Source organism: Phaenicophaeus curvirostris, chromosome 2 (genome assembly GCF_032191515.1).
Source record: "Phaenicophaeus curvirostris isolate KB17595 chromosome 2, BPBGC_Pcur_1.0, whole genome shotgun sequence".
NCBI lineage: Eukaryota > Metazoa > Chordata > Aves > Cuculiformes > Cuculidae > Phaenicophaeus > Phaenicophaeus curvirostris.
Window position 1 is genome coordinate 72,780,188 of NC_091393.1, and position 18,685 is coordinate 72,798,872.

Below are 18,685 nucleotides of genomic sequence, written 5' to 3' on the forward strand. Positions count from 1 at the left end.
CCTTCCAGTACCTGAAAGGGGCTACAAGAAAGATGGAGAGAGGCAGATTTAGGCTTGATGTAAGGAAGAATTTCTTCACCATGATAGTGGTGAGGCACTGGCACAGCTTGGCCAGGGAAGCTGTGGCTGCCCCATCCCTGGAGGTGTTCAAGGCCAGGTTGGATGGGGCCTTGGGCAGCCTGGGCTGGTGGGAGGTGTCCCTGCCCATGGCCAGGGGGTTGAAACGGCGTGGGCTTTAAGGACCCTTCCAACCCAAACCATCCTATGATTCTATAGCGGGTCACCCCACGCCGTTCCCCACGCGCTCAGCCCCGCCCCGAGCCCCCCCCACCGCCGGGGCGGCCTCCTGCCACCGCCTCCTCCCGCCCCTCGGTCCCGCCCCAGCGCGGGGCCGCAGCGCCGCGGGGACGCGCCGGGGCCGGTGCGTAGCGGGGGCGGCGCTGCCGGGGCCGGGGGGGCGGTCGGGTCGCGGCGCTGTCTGCCGGCTCGGCGGTGGCGGGGGGCCGGTTTTGTGAGTTGGTTTTTTTGGTTTTTTTTTTTGCGTTGAAATGATGCGGAGCCGCGCGTGGTCCCCGCCCGGCTTTGCCGCCCCGGCGCACGGAACCGGCCGGAGCTCCCGGGCTCCTTCGAGCCCGAAAGCGCCGTGACTTGAAAAGCGACGTGACGGGGAGTCCGGGGGCGGAGGGGGGGGAGCGGGAAACGCCTTTAACTGTGGCTGTTGCTGTTTCGCAGCTTTAGGAGAGCGCGGAAATGGCTCCCTTCGAAAATAAGGGACTGATACTGAGCATAGTGGCAGGGACCGCGGGGTTAAGCCTGATGCTGATCTGGTACCGCAAAAGCCGCAAACGTCACGCGCTTGTGCGATTACCTGCGCTTCTAGGCGGGGGGAACCGGCTCAGTTCTCTGAGCCTGGAGAATGAAGCTCCTAATGAGCAAGGAGAAGTAATGGTTTTACACAGAAGGCAGCTGCAGATACTGGAGAAGCTGAACGGCTTGCTGCTGAGCGTAGAAGAGCTCAAGAGAGAGGTGAAATTCCTGAAAGAAGCTATTCCGAAGCTGGAAGAGCTTGTTCGAAAAGAGCTTCAAGGGAAGGGAGATGTTCAGAGAGTGAGCCCGTCACACAGAGTGACAAAGCGGAGAAAAGCCGAAACAGCTTCTGGTGCAACTGAAACTACCAGCTCTGAGGAGGCTGAAAGTGAAGGAGGGTGAGTCAATAGTATTTCGTATGTACTACATACACCTACAGTGCACGTTGCATCATTACCTGGCTGAAACTCTGTGTTGTAAACAGGATCCCTTTTGAAGTGCTGTGTATATTTCTCTGTATTCAGAGGAAAAACAAAACCAAAAAAACCCCCCAAAAATTCGCATTAGTCATTTTTAGATGAGAGAAAAGTCTAGGTGACCATCTACACCTTAAGCTGGCTGAACACCAAGCATAATAAAGATTTTTTTAAAGGTTCATTTGGTAATGATCTGATGCAGTATTGCTACATAGCTATGCAATGGGAGGCAAAGTTCAGAATAGTGATGTGATTATAAAAGCTTTTGTAATAAGAATGCTCTCTTGTGTTGCTGATAGAGGTTGCTCAAACTGTACAAATGCTCTTGTGCTTTTTGTGACAGTTGTCTTCTGTGGGCCTTAAAGGTGAGTTATTACAGTGTTATGCCCAAGGTATTACATACTATGAAAACTATGTCCAAATGCAACACGGCACAAATGCCAGCATGTTTACGTATATTTGCTGTTATATACGCATTCTGGTGGCTTAAAAAATAATCATGAAGGGTTTAGAATATTGACTGAGTAAGGCAGGAAGTTCCTGGGTTTGATCACATTTTGTAGTCCCATTGTGGTTAATGGCATCTTTCATATGCAGGAGTTGAGGGTGAAGGTGGAGGATCAGCTGCACCTGGAGCCCAGGAGGACTATACTTTTGTCTCTTCATATGTTACCTAATATACCTTTCAGTAGTAATGTAAAAATGGTAATGACATTACTCTCCTGTAATTGCAACTTTGTTTTGATATAATAAGATTAGATACTTACATGCAACTTAATAAGTGTGTGTTTATAGCAGCGGAGTTTTTAGAACCATCTCCTCAGTGTGTTGTATGCATACACTGTGTAGGCAGCATTGTGTCTGTAAATTACCTATGTTAAGTCACTTTTTTCTATAAAGGTATATAAATTAACTATAATAGTCTGAAGACAGCAACATGCTGCATATAGTAGTTAATGGAGTTCTGTTTGTTAAGAATTCCTTCAAGTTTGTTTTCAGTCCATGTGGCCATAATTTTTTGTTGTGTTACACACAGCCCACGTGCTTCACAGATCTTACATTTTGATACCGTATTTTACTGTTAGTTCTTTGTTTTAAGTATTCAGTATTGGCATGGGCATTCAAAGACATTTCCCCTTCATATAATGTAGAAACGTTTCAGTTATATTAGTTTCTCAGATTGTTTTATCCATTAGTTGGTTTGCAGAGGTGTTTGTTACACATAAATACTTGGAGAAGTAGACACAGCTAAAGAACCAATTTATGAATAATCAGGTTCATAGACACAGTATGGGGGTTATTCCACACTTAGCATTTGAGAAGATACTGCTTTCTGGTCAGGAGAGATGTGTTGCTCTTTTAGAACTAGACAAGAAAACTTGTCTGGTCAGGTTCTTCTGCGTGATACAGCAGCTGATGAGATCACACACAGAATCACTAGTTTGGAAAAGACCTCCAGGATCATTAAGTTCAACCATTCCTATCAACCACTAAACCATGTTCCCGAGTACCTCATCCACCCATCTTTTAAATACCTCCAGGGAAGGTGACTCAACTACCTTCCTGGGCAGCCTCTGCCAGTGCCCAGTGACCCTTTCTGTGAATAATTTTTTTCTGCTGTCCAGCCTGAACCTCCTTGGTAGAGCTTGAGGCCATTCCCCCTTGTCCTGTCCCCTGTCACTTAGGAGAAGAGGCCAGCTCCCTCCTCTCCACAACCTCCTTTCAGGTAATTGTAGAGAGCAATAAGGTCTCCCCTCAGCCTCCTCTTCTCCAGGCTAAACAACCTCAGTTACCTCAGCTGCTTCTCATAAGACTTGTTCTCCAACACCTTCACCAGCTTTGTTGCTCTTCTCTGGACTCGCTCCAGAGCCTCAACATCCTTCGTGTGGTGAGGGGCCCAGAACTGAACACAGTATTCAAGGAGCGGTCTCACCAGTGCCGAGTACAGAGGGAGAATAACTTCCCTGGACTTTCTGGCCATGCTGTTTCTGATACAAGCCAAAATGCCATTGGCCTTCTTGGCCACCTGGGCATACTGCTGGCTCACATTCAGTCGGCTGTTAACCAACATCCCCAGGTCCTTCTCCTCTGGGCAGCTTTCCAGCCACTCTTTGCCTAGTCTGTAGCACTGCACAGGGTTGTTTTGCCCCAAGTGCAGGACTCAGCATTTGGCCTTGTTAAACCTCATGCCATTGATCTCGGCCTAACCTGTTCAGATCCCTTTGAAGAGCCTCCTGACCCTCCAGCAGATTGACACTTCCACCCAGCTTAGCGTCATCCCCAAACTTACTTAGGGTGCATTCGATCCCCTCATCCAGGTCATCAATAAAAACATTGAACAGGGACCCAGCACTGAGCCACTTATGACTGGGTGATCCCATACCAGTGATTAAAGTGTGCAAGGGCTTTGAATGCGTCCTTAAGAGAGGCCTTCTCTGACAAGTATTTGTATACAGTCAGAAGGAAAGAAGATAATTCAAGGTTATAGACAGGGTTAGTCGTTTGGGTATGTGCTTTTCCAATGCTGTTTTTTAATGAAGAGAGGTGGTGTTTCCTATTAACACCATATACTTGATGTGCTTGTTTTGCCTATCTCCTCTAAAGCTAGTTCCATGTGCCATAGGTAAAACACCATGTGCATTCTTTTATACTGTGCTGGGGTGAATTCCCCACACAATAATGCAATCAGTTGCTAGTTTGTGCACTGGAGAAATAGTTCTCTTCATTTCATATTAAACATTTTTTCACTTCCTGTATTCTAGCTAAACTACATGCAACACGTTTCATTGCCTCAGCAGTATTTTCATGATCTAGAAGATAGGATTTTGCTTGTGTTAAGCACCTCTAGTTTTAACTGACAAATGGATACATGCTGGAAATTCAAGATTACTTCATCTTTCAGAGTTTTATGGACTTGTGCTGGATGAATACATTGGTTTCAGATTTGTAAACTTATTCCAGAAAAGCTTTTAGTAGTACCTCTTTTGTTCCCATAAAACATTTGGAAGTATGGTCCTCACTGCTTTGATCTGTTCCAATCACATTCTCAATGTGATTGTTAGTATTCAACTCCTTCAGAGGAGAAGCTTTGTATTTTTGCCTTTCAAAATTTATATTTTTTTCTTAAGTGGAAAATATCGCATACTTTTTAATAAATTAGATGTATTTTTATATTATAACAGGTAGCCTGAATGGAAGGTACACTGAATGATTGGATGTTGAATGCTAAAGAGCCTACAGTTTCTAATCTGTGCTTCTCTGTATTTTATTCTCAATAGTTTGTTTCAGTTCTCCTCACTTACTATTGAGAACCTCTATCTTTAACATCTGAGAATGTGCAGAAAGCACTCATTCGTTTACAAATGTGATAAGTTTTTTCTGGATGATCACTGGGGATAGAGAGTGTCACCTAATTCTCCTGTTTGTGATTTTAACGCTGTTTCCTCCTAGATACAGCATCTGGCCTGGCATGCGAGCTTTTCACATTACATTTGGTATCAGTCACCAGAAAGATTCACCTCAGTAAAAGCTTTTCCTGCAGATGTTTTATTTATAATATTTCCTTGATATAGTTTAAATATTCAGCAGGGAGGGTAATTTCCCTTGTCTGCTTCTGACTATTGCTTCACTTACATGTCTTCATTTTTTAATTTATTTTTTTTGTGGCCTATTTGTTTCCAGTGCAACTCTAAGCTGACCTAAGAATCTGGCTTGCCAATCTTTTCCTTGAAGGCCTTTCCCTTGAAGTTATCGTTACTGATGGATCTGTACTTCATTGCGTCATGGAGTGATCCAGACCAGTCTGTGACATGATCTCCTTTCTACTGAATTTGTTGGAGCAGATGAGATGGTGTTTGTGTCAGCTTGTGATTTGCTAAGTTGGCAGGGAGACAACATGATATTTGGTCTGCCTAAAAGCTGAAGTGCTGTGAACAGATGATACCTGATTAAGGCTGGTCTCTGCCAATTTACAGGCAATCCAAGACAGTTTTTTGAACCAGCAAAGTGAGTTTGTACTTCAGTTTTGTTTTATTCTACGTAGCTCAGCTTTTTTCTTGATGCAGTACTAAGTGCCTGGATTTATTGAACAGCTTAACCTCAGTGAAGTGAATCTCCAGCACTGTTTCCAGTTGTTCTTTGAACTTTGAACAGTCCTTTGTTATCCAACTGAGTCCTGCTGGCTGATTGTTGCCCCTCACATTTTTACCACTGATCTTTTTTTTTTTTCTTTTAAATAAAATCTATTGGTGAAAACAAATCAGCACTGATGGTAGGCATTTTTAAACTTTTCCCATTTTCTCAAATATTGATTGATGTGTTTATCACATTTCTATTTATCTTCTGATAAAACCTGTTGCAGGAGAATGCCAGGTAAAACTGCAGATGTCAATGTTGTTATATGAGACATTTTTAAAACAAACCATAATGGTTGCAAGGGTTGGACTAGATCATCTCTGGAGGTCCTTTCCAACACCTACCGTTCTGTGATAATGACTCTTCCTCATTTTTTTTGTTTCTCTCTCTTCTGAATTACTGTTATCAGCCCTGAGACTCTTTGAGTTTTTAAACTGTGTTAAGAAGAATCTTTGTTTCTGTTTATGTTAGTACTGATATTTTTTTATCATATTGTTCTTCATAACATGCTTTTGTTGAATGAGTGGTTGTATAAACACCCTAGCTGCTTTGCTGAAGTCAGTTATCAAGGTCTTCTTAATGTAGTTTTATATCAATAGTATCTGTTACACTTATTTTTTTCTTAAGTAGCTGGAAGGACTCTCTCACTTGTAATAATACTGACTGCAGTACAAATTGGTAAAGTACAGCTTACCCAGGTTGGTAGGAAAAATTTTAGCTGTTTATTTTTTAAGAGACCGTATTGCCTTCTTAACATGTTATGTTTTCTTGCTTGAAATATTTCAGCTATGATAAGGATCAAGCAGAGAGCTAGTAAGAAAAAATTAATGTCTCGGAAACAGAACAGAAAAACATTCTTTATGCCTAGTTTGCCAAAATATTTGAAGTGATATTTAGGGTTTTTTACTTGATTAAATTACCGCTGCCTTTTTACCCCCATGACTCCTGAGCAGTGTTTGAGTGTGAGTGAGATGCATGACTAGTGAGGGAGGAACTCATCAGGGGTAAGTCATGAAGCCCTTGGCTGTCACCTTGGTGCTTTTCCTGTAGGAAGTGCTGGAAGGTTGCACTGTCAGTGGAGCCAAAGAAGAAGAGACAGGGAAGAGAGGACCTTCTGAAGGCACTTTTCTGAGGAAACAAAGGAAAAAATTTAGAGGAACGCTGATGCATCTCAGGGATAGCTAACATGCCCAATGTTAAGCACTAGCAATTGTTTGCACTCCATTGGACATTTTGGTATCAGGACATATAATTCTTCCATGAAAAATACTATTGCCTTCGAAACAAACTTGGAGAAGATTTTAAACGTTTTTTTTCTTTTATTTGAGAGTGACATTCTTCCCTGTCAATTGTGCAGAAACTCCTGCCCCTTAGAGTAGCTCAGTGTCTTCTCAGTGTCTGTGTCAGCAGGCACAGGGTTCTACGGTTTGTTGCAATCCCTAGGAATTACTGGTGTTGCCTTACACTGAGAAGAGTTATTTACTGTTGTGTTTTTCACTTCCCACGTGTTGTTTTCTAGGCATTGTTTTGCCTTCTTTAAAGCACACAATCAACAAGTAAATTGACATTTATGGCAGCAATGTTTAAGATGGTGTTCTACCACCGGGTGCTAAGTACAAAGTGCTATCAGCACTTTGATGCTTTCAGCATCAAAGCTGAAACTCTCGAATATTCTGTGAAATCAAGTTTTACTCATTACAACAAGAAAGGTAACAAGTGATCTACAGTGATTAACAACAAGTTAACAAAACAACTTTAAAGGCAATGCATCTAATCATTACTACAAGAGAATTAGTAATTAAGAAAGGTACATCACCAGTTGTCCCATTATCATCATCCAGATCCGTAGTCCCTGCAGGAGCCTCTTTTGCAGCAAAGATTTGGAGAGCCTGTCCCTGGACAGTTGAAGGGGTCCTACGCAGTGTGTCCACTTGTAGGTGGAGTCTCCAAAGATCGAGTCCAGCTTTTATATCCTTGAATAAGCAACTTACATCATTCTAAAAACCACAGAATTTCTGGCCTCAGCTGCTAGTACTGCACCCCCCTCACCTCTCCTCTCCAAGAGAGGAGATAAGGAGACAGCTGGATATCTCTTATCTTGAAACTAAGGGGTATGTTGAGGTGCAGCACTCCTACATGGTTCTTCTTTCACACAGTGCTCGTGCTCATGCTGATATGTCAGCCAGGGTGTTGATTTCTTGTCCTGTGTATACTGGAGAAGCTATAATTAAGGTGGCACAGCCCAATTCTACTGATAATGCAACTATGATGTGTTTTCTCACATTCCACCAATTAAGAATAGCCCAGCATAATTCTATTGATAACAGCAATGTGAGAAGTTACAGACTAAACAATGCAATTTGAATTAGCCATGGGTCACCTATATTGCTTTAGGCCTGTCAATCAGGTGCTATTGCTTCAGATGGCCTGCCCCGTATTCAAATTCTTCAAGAATTCATAAAGTAGGTAAAGAGAGGAGCTGGGAGAGAATTTCCCAGGACAGTGGAAGTGAGAGAGAGTGGGGAAGAAATGATGTTGTGTTTCTGTAGGAGAGATGGGGTGAGGAAAGGCTTCAGGTAGTATGGTCTGACCTTAAAAGATCATTCTTCCATGATGTTTCATAATTGGCTTTAAATCAATTCATATCATCTGTTAGATTGTGACCTTCTTCACACTTTTTCCATTTGAGTGTCTCAGTGAATATCCTCATGTGACTTACGTGATGTCATATGAATTTGATATTTGGCCATAGCCAACTTTGATGCAGTGCTGCTGGAAATCTCTGCTGGGCTTGTTTGGAGTAGCAGGACTTGGCTATCAGCTCAACCTTGTCCTTTATATTTTTGCTGGAATAGTAACTTTTTCTAATAATCACTTTATTTGTTTTCTAATATCGGAACAGTAGTGATCATAGAAATTTTAGCAGATGTTTATGCAGTGGCGATAAAAGTGACAACATCCACACTAACTTCTGAACAGTGATTCCTTACTGTCATATCTGCCTGCTTAGGTAGGTGGATGCAGTGCCCAAATTCCTGTAACTAAAGGAGTGTTATGGTTGCAGTATTGTATGGGAATCTGAAATTGCCTTTACTGCTTAATTGTTACTGTTTTGTATTATCTAGTGGACTACTTCTAGGTCAGTAATTGCACAAACCTTCAGTGCTTTTATCTCTTAGTTGGTGGGTGTGTGAGCATCCAAACCATGTAAGGAAAAGTACTTTCCAAACACGCTTCACATCATGGTATTGTGTATAGGAGCTAAAAGACTGCCTCCCTCCCACCAAATCCTGTCCGCTGTTGGTCCAGTTAGCGGTCTTACAAATGCAGCTCTGTATGATGTAGCTCTGCATCCACTTCAAAATAACAATGGATGAACAAGATGCTGTGTTTTCTGAGATACTTCAGAAATCCAAAGTAGGTGTTTGGTGACTTACAAGTAAAAACTCTACAGGATACAACATCAGATGTGGCATTAACTTCACCATCATCAGGACAGTGTAAAACAAATCTGTAGGAATCTATAAAGTTTCTGATCTCTGCGCTGCTCCAGATTGTTTTCCAGTCTGAACACATACATATGGCTCGTGTATGTATTGGTTTATCCCAATGTATTTTTCATTCCTTTTTCCCTTATTGCTGGGTTAATTTTGTAGTGAAACTTTCATGCCATGTCTAGCACTTTTGTAGCTTGGTAAGCAGTTGTACTTCTTCATTTACAGGCTTTAGGTGGATCTGCTTTTGTTTTAGTTCCGGTCACTTCTGAAAGAAACATACTGAGAACAGAATGTTCAAAAGCCATGATTTTTAACCTCCATTTATATTGTTAACATTCTGTATTGGTTATATTTCTGAAAAAAAATGTGTTATTCAGTTGCTTAGTGTGTACAATACCTTTCATGCTTTTCTGCTCACAGTTACCATTTAAAAAACTCTGAGCCTGGCATCTAATACTTTTACATTATTATTTCTCATCAGAACAATATTTACAAAAGCAGAAATGCAGAAGGTTGTGCTTTTCTGACCATTTTTTAGTACCTAAGCAAAAAGCTACTTTGATGAAATAATGCCATTCAGCTGCTCCTATAGGAAGCTGGGGGGCCCTACAAAGACATGTAGTGATAGGACTAAGGGGAATGGGTGTGAATTGGAGAGGGTCAGATTTAGTGTAGGCATAAGGAGGAAATTCTTCACCATGAGGGCAGTGAGGCACTGGCAGAAGTTGCCCAGGTAAGTTGTGGCTGCCCGATCCATGGAGGTGTTCAAGACCAGGTTGGATGGGGCCTTGGGTAGCCTGATCCAGTGGGAGGTGTCCCTGCCCATGGCAGGGGCATTGGAACTAGATGATCTTGAAGGTCCTTTCCAACCCAACTTATTCTATGACCCTAACGTGTGCTCAGCACTTTGGACAGTGAGGCCACTTGCTTATCTCTGTTTAGTATTTATGGCTTTTGTAAATATTTCCTTTGTCCTTGACTGCCTTGTGCTGTGTACTTGTGCACTAAGTGTAATTAATTACTATAAGCCCTTTCCCAGTTTCAGGTATTCTGACCTTCTGGATGTGCAAAAGAAATAAGTGATTTATAACCACGGTGTTATTTCTTATGTTTAGATCTTGCAAGTGCTTAACAAAACACTATGTGTTTCTTACAGCACTTAAGTTTTGGTTAATAAGCTCATTCCTGTTTAAAAAAAAATAGGGAAATTGAGGTAAAGAGTTGAAGAGGCGTAGTCAGGGTTACAGAGCCTGTATCTTAATACACATTAATGATTTTAAGTGTTGTTCATTTGTAACACGAGGATACATGTGTTTCTGATGTGTATCTGCATTTTTTTAGTGCAGTATTAGGTAGCAGAATAGTGTAATTACTTGCCTGTTTTGTTTGGAATAGGGTTGTGGTGTCCCTTTGAAGATAAAGGTTTAATAATAATAATAATATTGATGCCATGAGTTAAAAACTCCTTTAAAGTTGAACAAGTGGAAGAACTTAATTAATTTGAATGTAACAATGCTTTACCGATATTTTTAGGACAGATGGTTATTGTTTTCTGTGATTTTAGTTATCTTACAGCTCATACTGATTCTGAAGGAGACTCTGAGGAAGAAAAGGAATGCATGAAATCGCCCAATGCTGTTGTGAAATCAGAAGAAGAAGAAGAGTTATTCAATTTTTTACAGCAGGTGGACAATTTGCACAAGGGTTCAGAGAATGATAAAAAAGAGGCCTTCAGGCTGCTGCTTGAGAAAAATGACAAGGTATTAATGGACAAACTTAATATCATGTTGCTATTAGCTTCTGCTTTGCTCTGCTTTTGATAACATCCTTGAAACAAGCATTAAAATGCGCATAGGAAAGGAAGATGACATTTCATTTATATTTTTAAAATACAGTAAAAAATAAATGTTTCAAGGTGGTATCAATATTCATGTTGGCTGGGCGTAGAAGTTTTATTATTTTATATCCCTTCCAGGTTCTGTAGCTTTGAGGCTTTGTTTGAAGTATGTATTGTGGCATGTGATGAAGAAAGATGATGACCTTTTTCTTTGTAAATGATACTTAACTTTTGCTGGTTTAAAATGGCCTTTGTGAGAAGGTCCTGTGGAATTAAGTAGTAACCGGACCAAGAGTAGTCAGGAAATCAGACTATGAGCCTGTAGTCTGCTTATATCTTTCTGATATACTTCATGTGACATTTTTCTCCTTTGACTTTTTTGTGCGCATATGTAACTCCAGATAATATTTCAAAGTGGTTTGATGTGCACTGCTTAGTTCAGTGTATCAATTTCTTCTGATTTGGCAAGCATTAATTTTGATTATATTTTGATTTGCCTATTAAAACCCAGGAAGGTGGATGAGATACTAATTGAGAGTGAGTGTGGTGCTTACGGCATACATAAAGAAAATATACATCACATCATTCAGGGATCTGTTGTGCTTTACAGTATTACCTTTTTATTTGTTATAATAAAAGAACTTTAGAACTGATTTATGAAATAAAACCTCTTTTTAGACAGTCTGCAATATTTCCAAAAGCTTCCTTCTTTGGTTGTGAAAAATTGGTCATCTGGTTGTTACTTAAACTAGAAGTGATATGAAAAGGTGCAAAATAACTAGATTTGTACAATCTTATAATAGTCTGCTTTAAGTGTTGTGAAACTGTATTGTTTAAATCACGTTCTGATCAGTTTAAGCACCCAGCTATCCTCTACTTTCAGTATGAAAACTATGTGGACTTCCTTTGGAGACTTGTGCGTTCTTATGGAGATCTGTTTGAGATGACTACTGATACTGAGGAGAAGAGGAAATATGTTACTGATGGTAAGCAAAGGAAAAATGTTTATGTCAAATGCCATCTGAATGTAGTGAAATGTGCTTTGAGCTTCAGTTAATTCTTCCAATTCAAGGAATTCCCAATGGGAGCATTTGCACCGTAATAATATTTTTTTATGAAATAAACTGCCATGGTATACAACTGCAGTCAATCCTTTCCTCCCTGGAGAGATCCAGAATTGGTGAAGGAGAAGTATCGTGGGTCACAGTTGCAGGCTGTTGACTCTGGATGCTGCTTTAAAATTCTGTATTCTGTTGAGAATTGGGCAGATACAGAGTGTGAAAAAAATAGATGCTGTCAGCATAGTTTCGTAATTACAACTTTGAGAGAATGAGAGGAATAAATGCCAAGTCAAAGTTAATGTTTGTTTTTCTGCTTTCCTGTGGCAAAGGAGTGCTCCTGCATATCAGCAGCCTCTTTTGTGGTGGTGGTGGGGGTGAAACTTTGTGAATCTGGAAAAACTGTTGACCAGAAACAGAAGTCACGTGATAATTGATGTTGCTTTCAGGCATCTCTCTGTGTGTGTTCCGTTTGACAGCGTAATCTCAACAAAGTTCTGATTTTCTTCTTCGCAGCACTTTTTCTTTGTTGATTTTAAAAGCATTGCCCGTTCTTTAACTGCCTGGATGCATATTGGTTAGAGCTACAGTTTACATTTCCCTTTTTGTTTTGGATCTTCTCTTTATTACACTAAAACCTACATCTTTTTTATCCGTGTCACTCTCCTCAGGTCAATGCACTGTTCTTACAATAACCCTTTTTGCCTGTGTCTGGGAATACTTTCTCTCTCCTTTGTTTTCTTCATTGCCTCTCCCTTTTTTGCTGAACCAAATTCAGGATTTATAAAAGTATTCCAGGTTTGGGTTATTTTGTCTTTTTTGACTCTTTTCTCTGTCTCTATTTTTTGTTCTGTCAGCTGTGACAACATCACTGACAAAGCAGATTTGGCTGCCCTTTGTCATGCTTAAAGGCAGTGTCATGTGTTTCTGCTGTCAGTACATATTCCATGGCCAGCCTCAGCTTGTCCAAGGTCCTTGTCTATATCTTTTGCAATCTAAATACTCAGAAACACGTGCACTGTCTTAGCTACTTAATTTATACACTCTTTGCTCTAGTAGCAATTTGGCTGCTTTGTATTGAAATCACCTAGTACAGTGAGAATTATGACACTAAATTACAACAGTAAACTCTGCATCCTTTGCAAACATAAAGAATGATGGAATGGAAATGGGTCTTAAGTGTTGAGTAGCCAGCTGAGTTTGGCTCGTTCTCATGAAGTGGTGGGTGGTGGCAGCCTTTTTCATCTCAGTTTTCTGCAAGTGATGCAGAGGGATTGAGACTGTGGGGGAGCTGGCAGTAGTTTCGTGGATTTTATTTCATTCCGCTGGGTTGGAGGACTGTGTATGCTATTATTGTTTTGATGAAGTTAACTTGCAATACAGAAATGTCAGTGTGGCTTAATTGGCTGCAGCTGAGACTTTGCAAACTGCAAGCATCTCATCTGAACTTCCTAGCGGGAGTGAGGGTTTGATCAAATCACCTAATATCATCTTTATTCAGTTAAAAGTGGAACTTGCTGGAAGTCTTTGTGCTGGACAGAATCTTCTTATACCCAAGGCAGGAAACAGCTTTGCTGGTTCTGACAGGTGCTTCTTTAACCTGCTTCTAGGGGTCTTCAGTCTTACAGACAATGCAGCTTCCTTTGGCAGTCCAGTCCTTCCATGATCTACCTGTATCTGAATTGGATTTGAAGTGAAAGTACTAAAATTGCACCCTGTCCTGGCTGGGATAGAGTTAATTTTCAAAGAAGCTAGGAGGGGATGCAGCCTAGGCAGCTGACCCAAACTGGCCAAAAGGATATTCAATACCATGGTGTAGTTTGGATCTCTGCTTTGTGGCTTGGTAATTGTGGCTGGGATACGTGGTTCAGGATTCTGGATCATAACCATGTGTGGCATCCGTTTTCTGGGCAGTGAGTGGTTTACACTGTGTATAATTTGCTTTATATGTTCTTTTATTGTTATTGTTACTGTTTTTCTCCTCCTTTTCTGTCCTGTTAAACTATTTTTATCCCAACCCATGAGTTTTACCATCTTTGTTTCTGATTCTGGTCCCCATGATATTGGGGCTGGGGGTGTGCCAGAGGACTGGCTATGGGCCATGTCTATGGATGTGTAAGTGATGTCAAGCCAAGGTGTTACATTGTCGATCTAAATGTTTACAAGAGAAGGAGGCAATTTTTTCTTTGCAGCTAGAATATATCAGGTTGCTTTATTCTTGGAATGCCTGAAATGTCAAAGAGTACAATAAATCCTTTAATATATTGTGTTCCATTTACAGGAAAGATACAAGCTGAAAAGGCTGTTCAGCTGGATGCCAGGAGTGCTGAAAGTCACCAGTGGTAAGTTTGAGAAAGTGTGCATTTGCAAAGTTGTATGTGTTTATCAAATCCAAAAAAAGAAAACCCTATCTATCTTTGGCTTTAAATGGTGCCCACTGCAAATTATGTTTATCATGCTGCATTTTGACATTCATTTCATGAATTATTCGTTAATATATTTGCATAGTTTATTGAACTCGGTTATCATCAGTTACAGCTAAAAGTTGCATTGAAGTATTCTGTGAAGCATTTTGAAGCATATTGAACAACTCAATAACCATACTTAAGTACAGATCATGAAATATAGAAATATTGAAATATATTTGCTTACGCTAGTATATTATTGCTCAGAGAAAGCATAATTTTCCATTTACCTTCTCTTTCAACAATTGACAAAAGAGTATTTTTTGACCTTATATTTTGTCCTTTCTTTTCCTTGTAGTAATCTAAATTCTAATAATTAAAAATAGACAATGAAAGGACTATGGAAGCTTCACTTAACTTCTCAATTTGTTTTTTATCGTATCATTTTCCTCCAAGTGCTTGGATTAATTTTGTAGACCTTGCCAGCACCAACAAACTCTTTGCAAATGTGAACAATTTTTATCAAATCAGCATTATCAGGTAAAAGATAGTTCTACTGAGTTCTAGCTGATAGTTCCTCACCGTACTATTTTAGAAATCGAAATGAAAAGGAAAAGCTAACAATACTAGAAAAGAAATCAGTAAAATTGACTAATATGTTCTTCATTAATATTGTCATTACACATGTAAGGTGGGATTTCTCTTAACTTTTACTTATCTAAACCAAAACCTTTTTATCTCAGGCTCCCTTCACAATTTAAAAAGAGGTAGCCGCTTCTGGAGTGCAGTTCATTTAAGTCCATTTTGCCCATCTGTGTTAGAGTGAGATGAATTTTTCCTGAGATTCAGCTGACATCGTCTCCATTGCCAGTAAAAGAAGTACATGTCAGCTAGCTCAGGTTTAGATACTTGGTTAGAAACAGATGTTTTCATATAAGTAGGTAACTTTCTGGCTTTGTTTCTTTCTCCTAAACTTCAAAGATGGCTATGTTGTTGTTCCATGCTGTGTTCCTGTGAGTGGTGCATATTTCTGTGATTCTTTTTTTTCCTTCTATTTACAACAACCAGTGATCCAAAACCCCGCTTTGTAACGATGGGGTGCTAGAAGTGGTGTGCTGTAGGAATCTAGACTAAGCTTCACTGTCACAGACAGATTTGCATTTTCTCTTTCTGATGTCTTGGAAGTAATGATGATGCCTGCTTGGAGGTGAAGCCTAGGCTCCAGGTGGCTATAAAATGGCAGTTTAAGATTGGAGTCTTTGCTTTTGGCTTTACCCAACTGCTTGTTAATTCCTATCAGGTGGATACTGCCACCATGGCAGCAAAACTAACAGGAGAAAATCATCTGAGCATCACACCTCAGTGCAATGTGTTTTGCAGACCGTGTAGCCTTTTTTGTCTGTGTTGTAAGTGAATGTGAGGGTTTTGTTAGTTACTGTTGAACTGGTGGCTTTGTGGTGATGTAGGTGAACACTACAGATCCAAATAGTTTATTATAATATCTTTTTCCTGAATATTTTATCTGCTTATCTTTATTTCCTGAAGTCTCTTCTGAAGCGTGATGCCCCACACTGCTTATGTTGCTCCGAGGATCTGAGTACTGGGCAGAATGGACTGCCGTGCTCCACACAGTCGTTTGTATGTTTTTGTATAGCCTGCTAACTTTGTTCTGTTTGTGGTTCCTGTAGGTCCTTTTCTACTTTCCTGCTGCTAAACCAGATGGACTTTTTTTTTTAACTGTACTTTTTTTTTTTCCTCTTCCTTGGTATAGTACTTTACACACATTTCATTGATTTCATGTTGGTTTCAGATCATTTCTCCGTTTTATTGAGACCATGTAAATGCTTGCATCCACTCCCGATTACAGTTTTATTTTCAAAGTGTCTTCTGGGTTTTTTAAAATCATTGACTTCATTAATTAAATTACTGGAAGACAATGGAGCCAGCACAAAACTTTGTGGAACACCTGTTATGATGCTTAGGTTCACATGAACCTGGTTCTGCAACCATCTACAGGTGATTTAATCTAAACTAAATTTCCGTGGTTAGATTTTAAGACAAATCAGGTAGGACAAAGTCAAAGGCTACATGTTGTATTCTTCTAATATTCCGGGCTTGTTTATATTGTTAGAAAAATAAATTTTTGTTTGTTACTGTTTGTTCATTAAAAACTTGCCTTAACTGTTTTGTATACTTCTAGCACTTACAGAATAATTTATCCATTTATCCTGGGATGTTTTCAGGTTAGGCTGGTTTATCTGTAACCTCTGCCCTTTCCTTTTTTTTTTTTTTTGATAGCAACTATGTTTGCCTTTTTGCTTTCTGCTAGGACTTTCTGCATTACCCAGGAGATCTTGGTAATGATCTGTATGTCAGGTCTGGATTGTTTAGGTCTGGCTGATGCAAACGTATCCAGTTTATCTAAACATCATCTTCGTGTTAATCCCCATGAGCAGGAAATAAGAGTTCAGGAAATCCCTGCAGAAATGGTGCTCTCAAAGATGTGTGCAACTAGAGTTTTGCGTAAAATGATAAAAAGGTAATATTATGTGTAAATAGAAAACAGTGTGATAGAATTAAGGCATGAAGAAATAATATATGAAAGTAACATGAAATCCATAGTTAACAAGGATAAAAAGAGAGGAAAAGAAACTTAAAAGAAAAAATATTTATACAAAAATACTAAGATCACTAGCAGATGGTCGCTCAAAGAAGAATGATGTAGCAGTATTACCTAGGTTCAGAGACAAAGGGCAGTACCCAATTCCAGTTGACACCTAAACATACTATGTCCAATGCATCTGTCTCCCTGTGAGCAAGGGGCTTGTCTTCCACTTAGAAGGGATGGAGAGTTAACGTTTGATAGGTGAGATGTGCCAGGATATTTGCATGGCATGACAGGTATCATGCAGGAACTTTGAGGGTCTGTACCCTTCCAGGTCAGCAGCTGGAAGTGGTGGAAAACCCTAGGGCATCTCTAGTGGCAATATGCACCTGTGTCCAGGCAGGGATTCTGTGAACTGAACAGGGTCTCTGTTGACTGTAATAGGAGGTCAGATGCACAAATGAGAAGCTCAGCATGAATGCAAGCTCAATTTGAAAGCAATGCTCTCTCAGACCAAAATCCTTACTTTTCATCTCACCACTAACAGAATTTTTTTTAAGTTCTGTAAGGTAAATAAACGTAGCCTGTGTAAGATAAGCCCATCTATTCATTAGACAGTTTTCTTATTCTGCATGTAAGATTATCTCATTCTGTATTAGCTACTGATGAGGATGCTGGCTTTCTAACCTTGCCTAAGGAAAGTTTTGGTTTATTTCTTAGTAATATGTACTTTCTTATTTCTGAGGAGTTTTGATAGGCCCTATCAGCACAACTGAGGTTTTAATTCCTTTTTGGTATAGCTGCTGTCTATATTGTCGACTCATGCATTATTTCTAATGTTCCCTTAAACTGTTTAATATATTATGGCTTACTAAATGAGTGAGGATTAAATGATAGGCCTGTTTCTTGTTCTCTTCTTACAGTTAACCCTTGAGGGAATGTAAGTGAAGAATAAATTTAATTCAGCCTTATTGGTTTCATCTTTTGTCATTTTTTCTTCTTTGCTAATTGTTCTGTACTTTCATGTACATTTCTCTTCCTTCTACTGTATTTATAGAGCCTCTTCTTATGGCCTCGTATATCTCTTGTAGATTGCAATTCAGCTTGTACTTAGCATTTGATTTATATATATATCTAAGTATGCCATCCATTTTTGATAAATATACATACCTTTAATACCCATCTAGTATTCCTAGCTTAGTCACGTGGTCTTATTTTCACTTGCAGCCTCAATTACTTCTGTATTTTTGAATTGTAAAATGGCGTGGGTTGGAAGGAACCTTAAAAATCATCCAATTCCAACCCCTTTGCCATGGGCAAGGACACCTTCCACTAGCTCAGGTTGCTCAAAGCCTCATACAACCTGGCCTTGAATACCTCCAGGGGTGGGGCATCCATGACTTCTCTGGTCAACCTGTTCCAGTGCCTCACCACCCTCACAGAAAAAAAATTCTTCCTAGTATCTTATCTAAATTGCCCTGCTTTCAGCTTAAAACTGTTACCCCTCATCCTATCCCTGCACTCCCTGATCAAGAGCCCCTCCCCAGCTTTTCTGCAGGCCTCTTTAAGTACTGGAAGGCTGCTAGAAGGTCTCCCCGGAGCCCTCTCTTCTCTAGGCTGAACAAGTCCAACTCTCCCAGCCTGTCCTCATTTGGGAGGTGCTCCAGCCCTCTGATCATCTACGCGGCCCTCCTCTGGACTCACTCTAACAGATCCATGTTCCTGCTGTTCTCGGGACTCCAGAATTGATTGCAGTACTCCAGGTGAGGTCTCATGAGAGCAGAGTAGAGGGGGAGAATCACCTCCCCTGACCTATTAGTCTCACTTCTTCTGATGCAGCCCAGGAAATCAATGGAGAACACCTCT

At 40.2% G+C, this 18,685-nt stretch overlaps 1 protein-coding gene across 2 annotated transcripts in view; it reads left to right on the forward strand.

The window, feature by feature from the left end:
* The first annotated feature begins 721 nt into the window (after positions 1-721).
* Positions 722-18,685, forward strand: part of RMDN2 (regulator of microtubule dynamics 2) — a 48,905-nt gene continuing 30,941 nt past the window's right edge. For both annotated transcript variants that reach the window (XM_069852484.1, XM_069852486.1), the window contains exons 1-4: positions 722-1,205; positions 10,479-10,674; positions 11,635-11,737; positions 14,091-14,151. In XM_069852484.1, the coding sequence (XP_069708585.1) occupies positions 751-1,205; positions 10,479-10,674; positions 11,635-11,737; positions 14,091-14,151 (815 nt within the window). In that variant the 5' untranslated portion in view covers positions 722-750. The remainder of the gene's footprint in view (positions 1,206-10,478; positions 10,675-11,634; positions 11,738-14,090; positions 14,152-18,685) is intronic.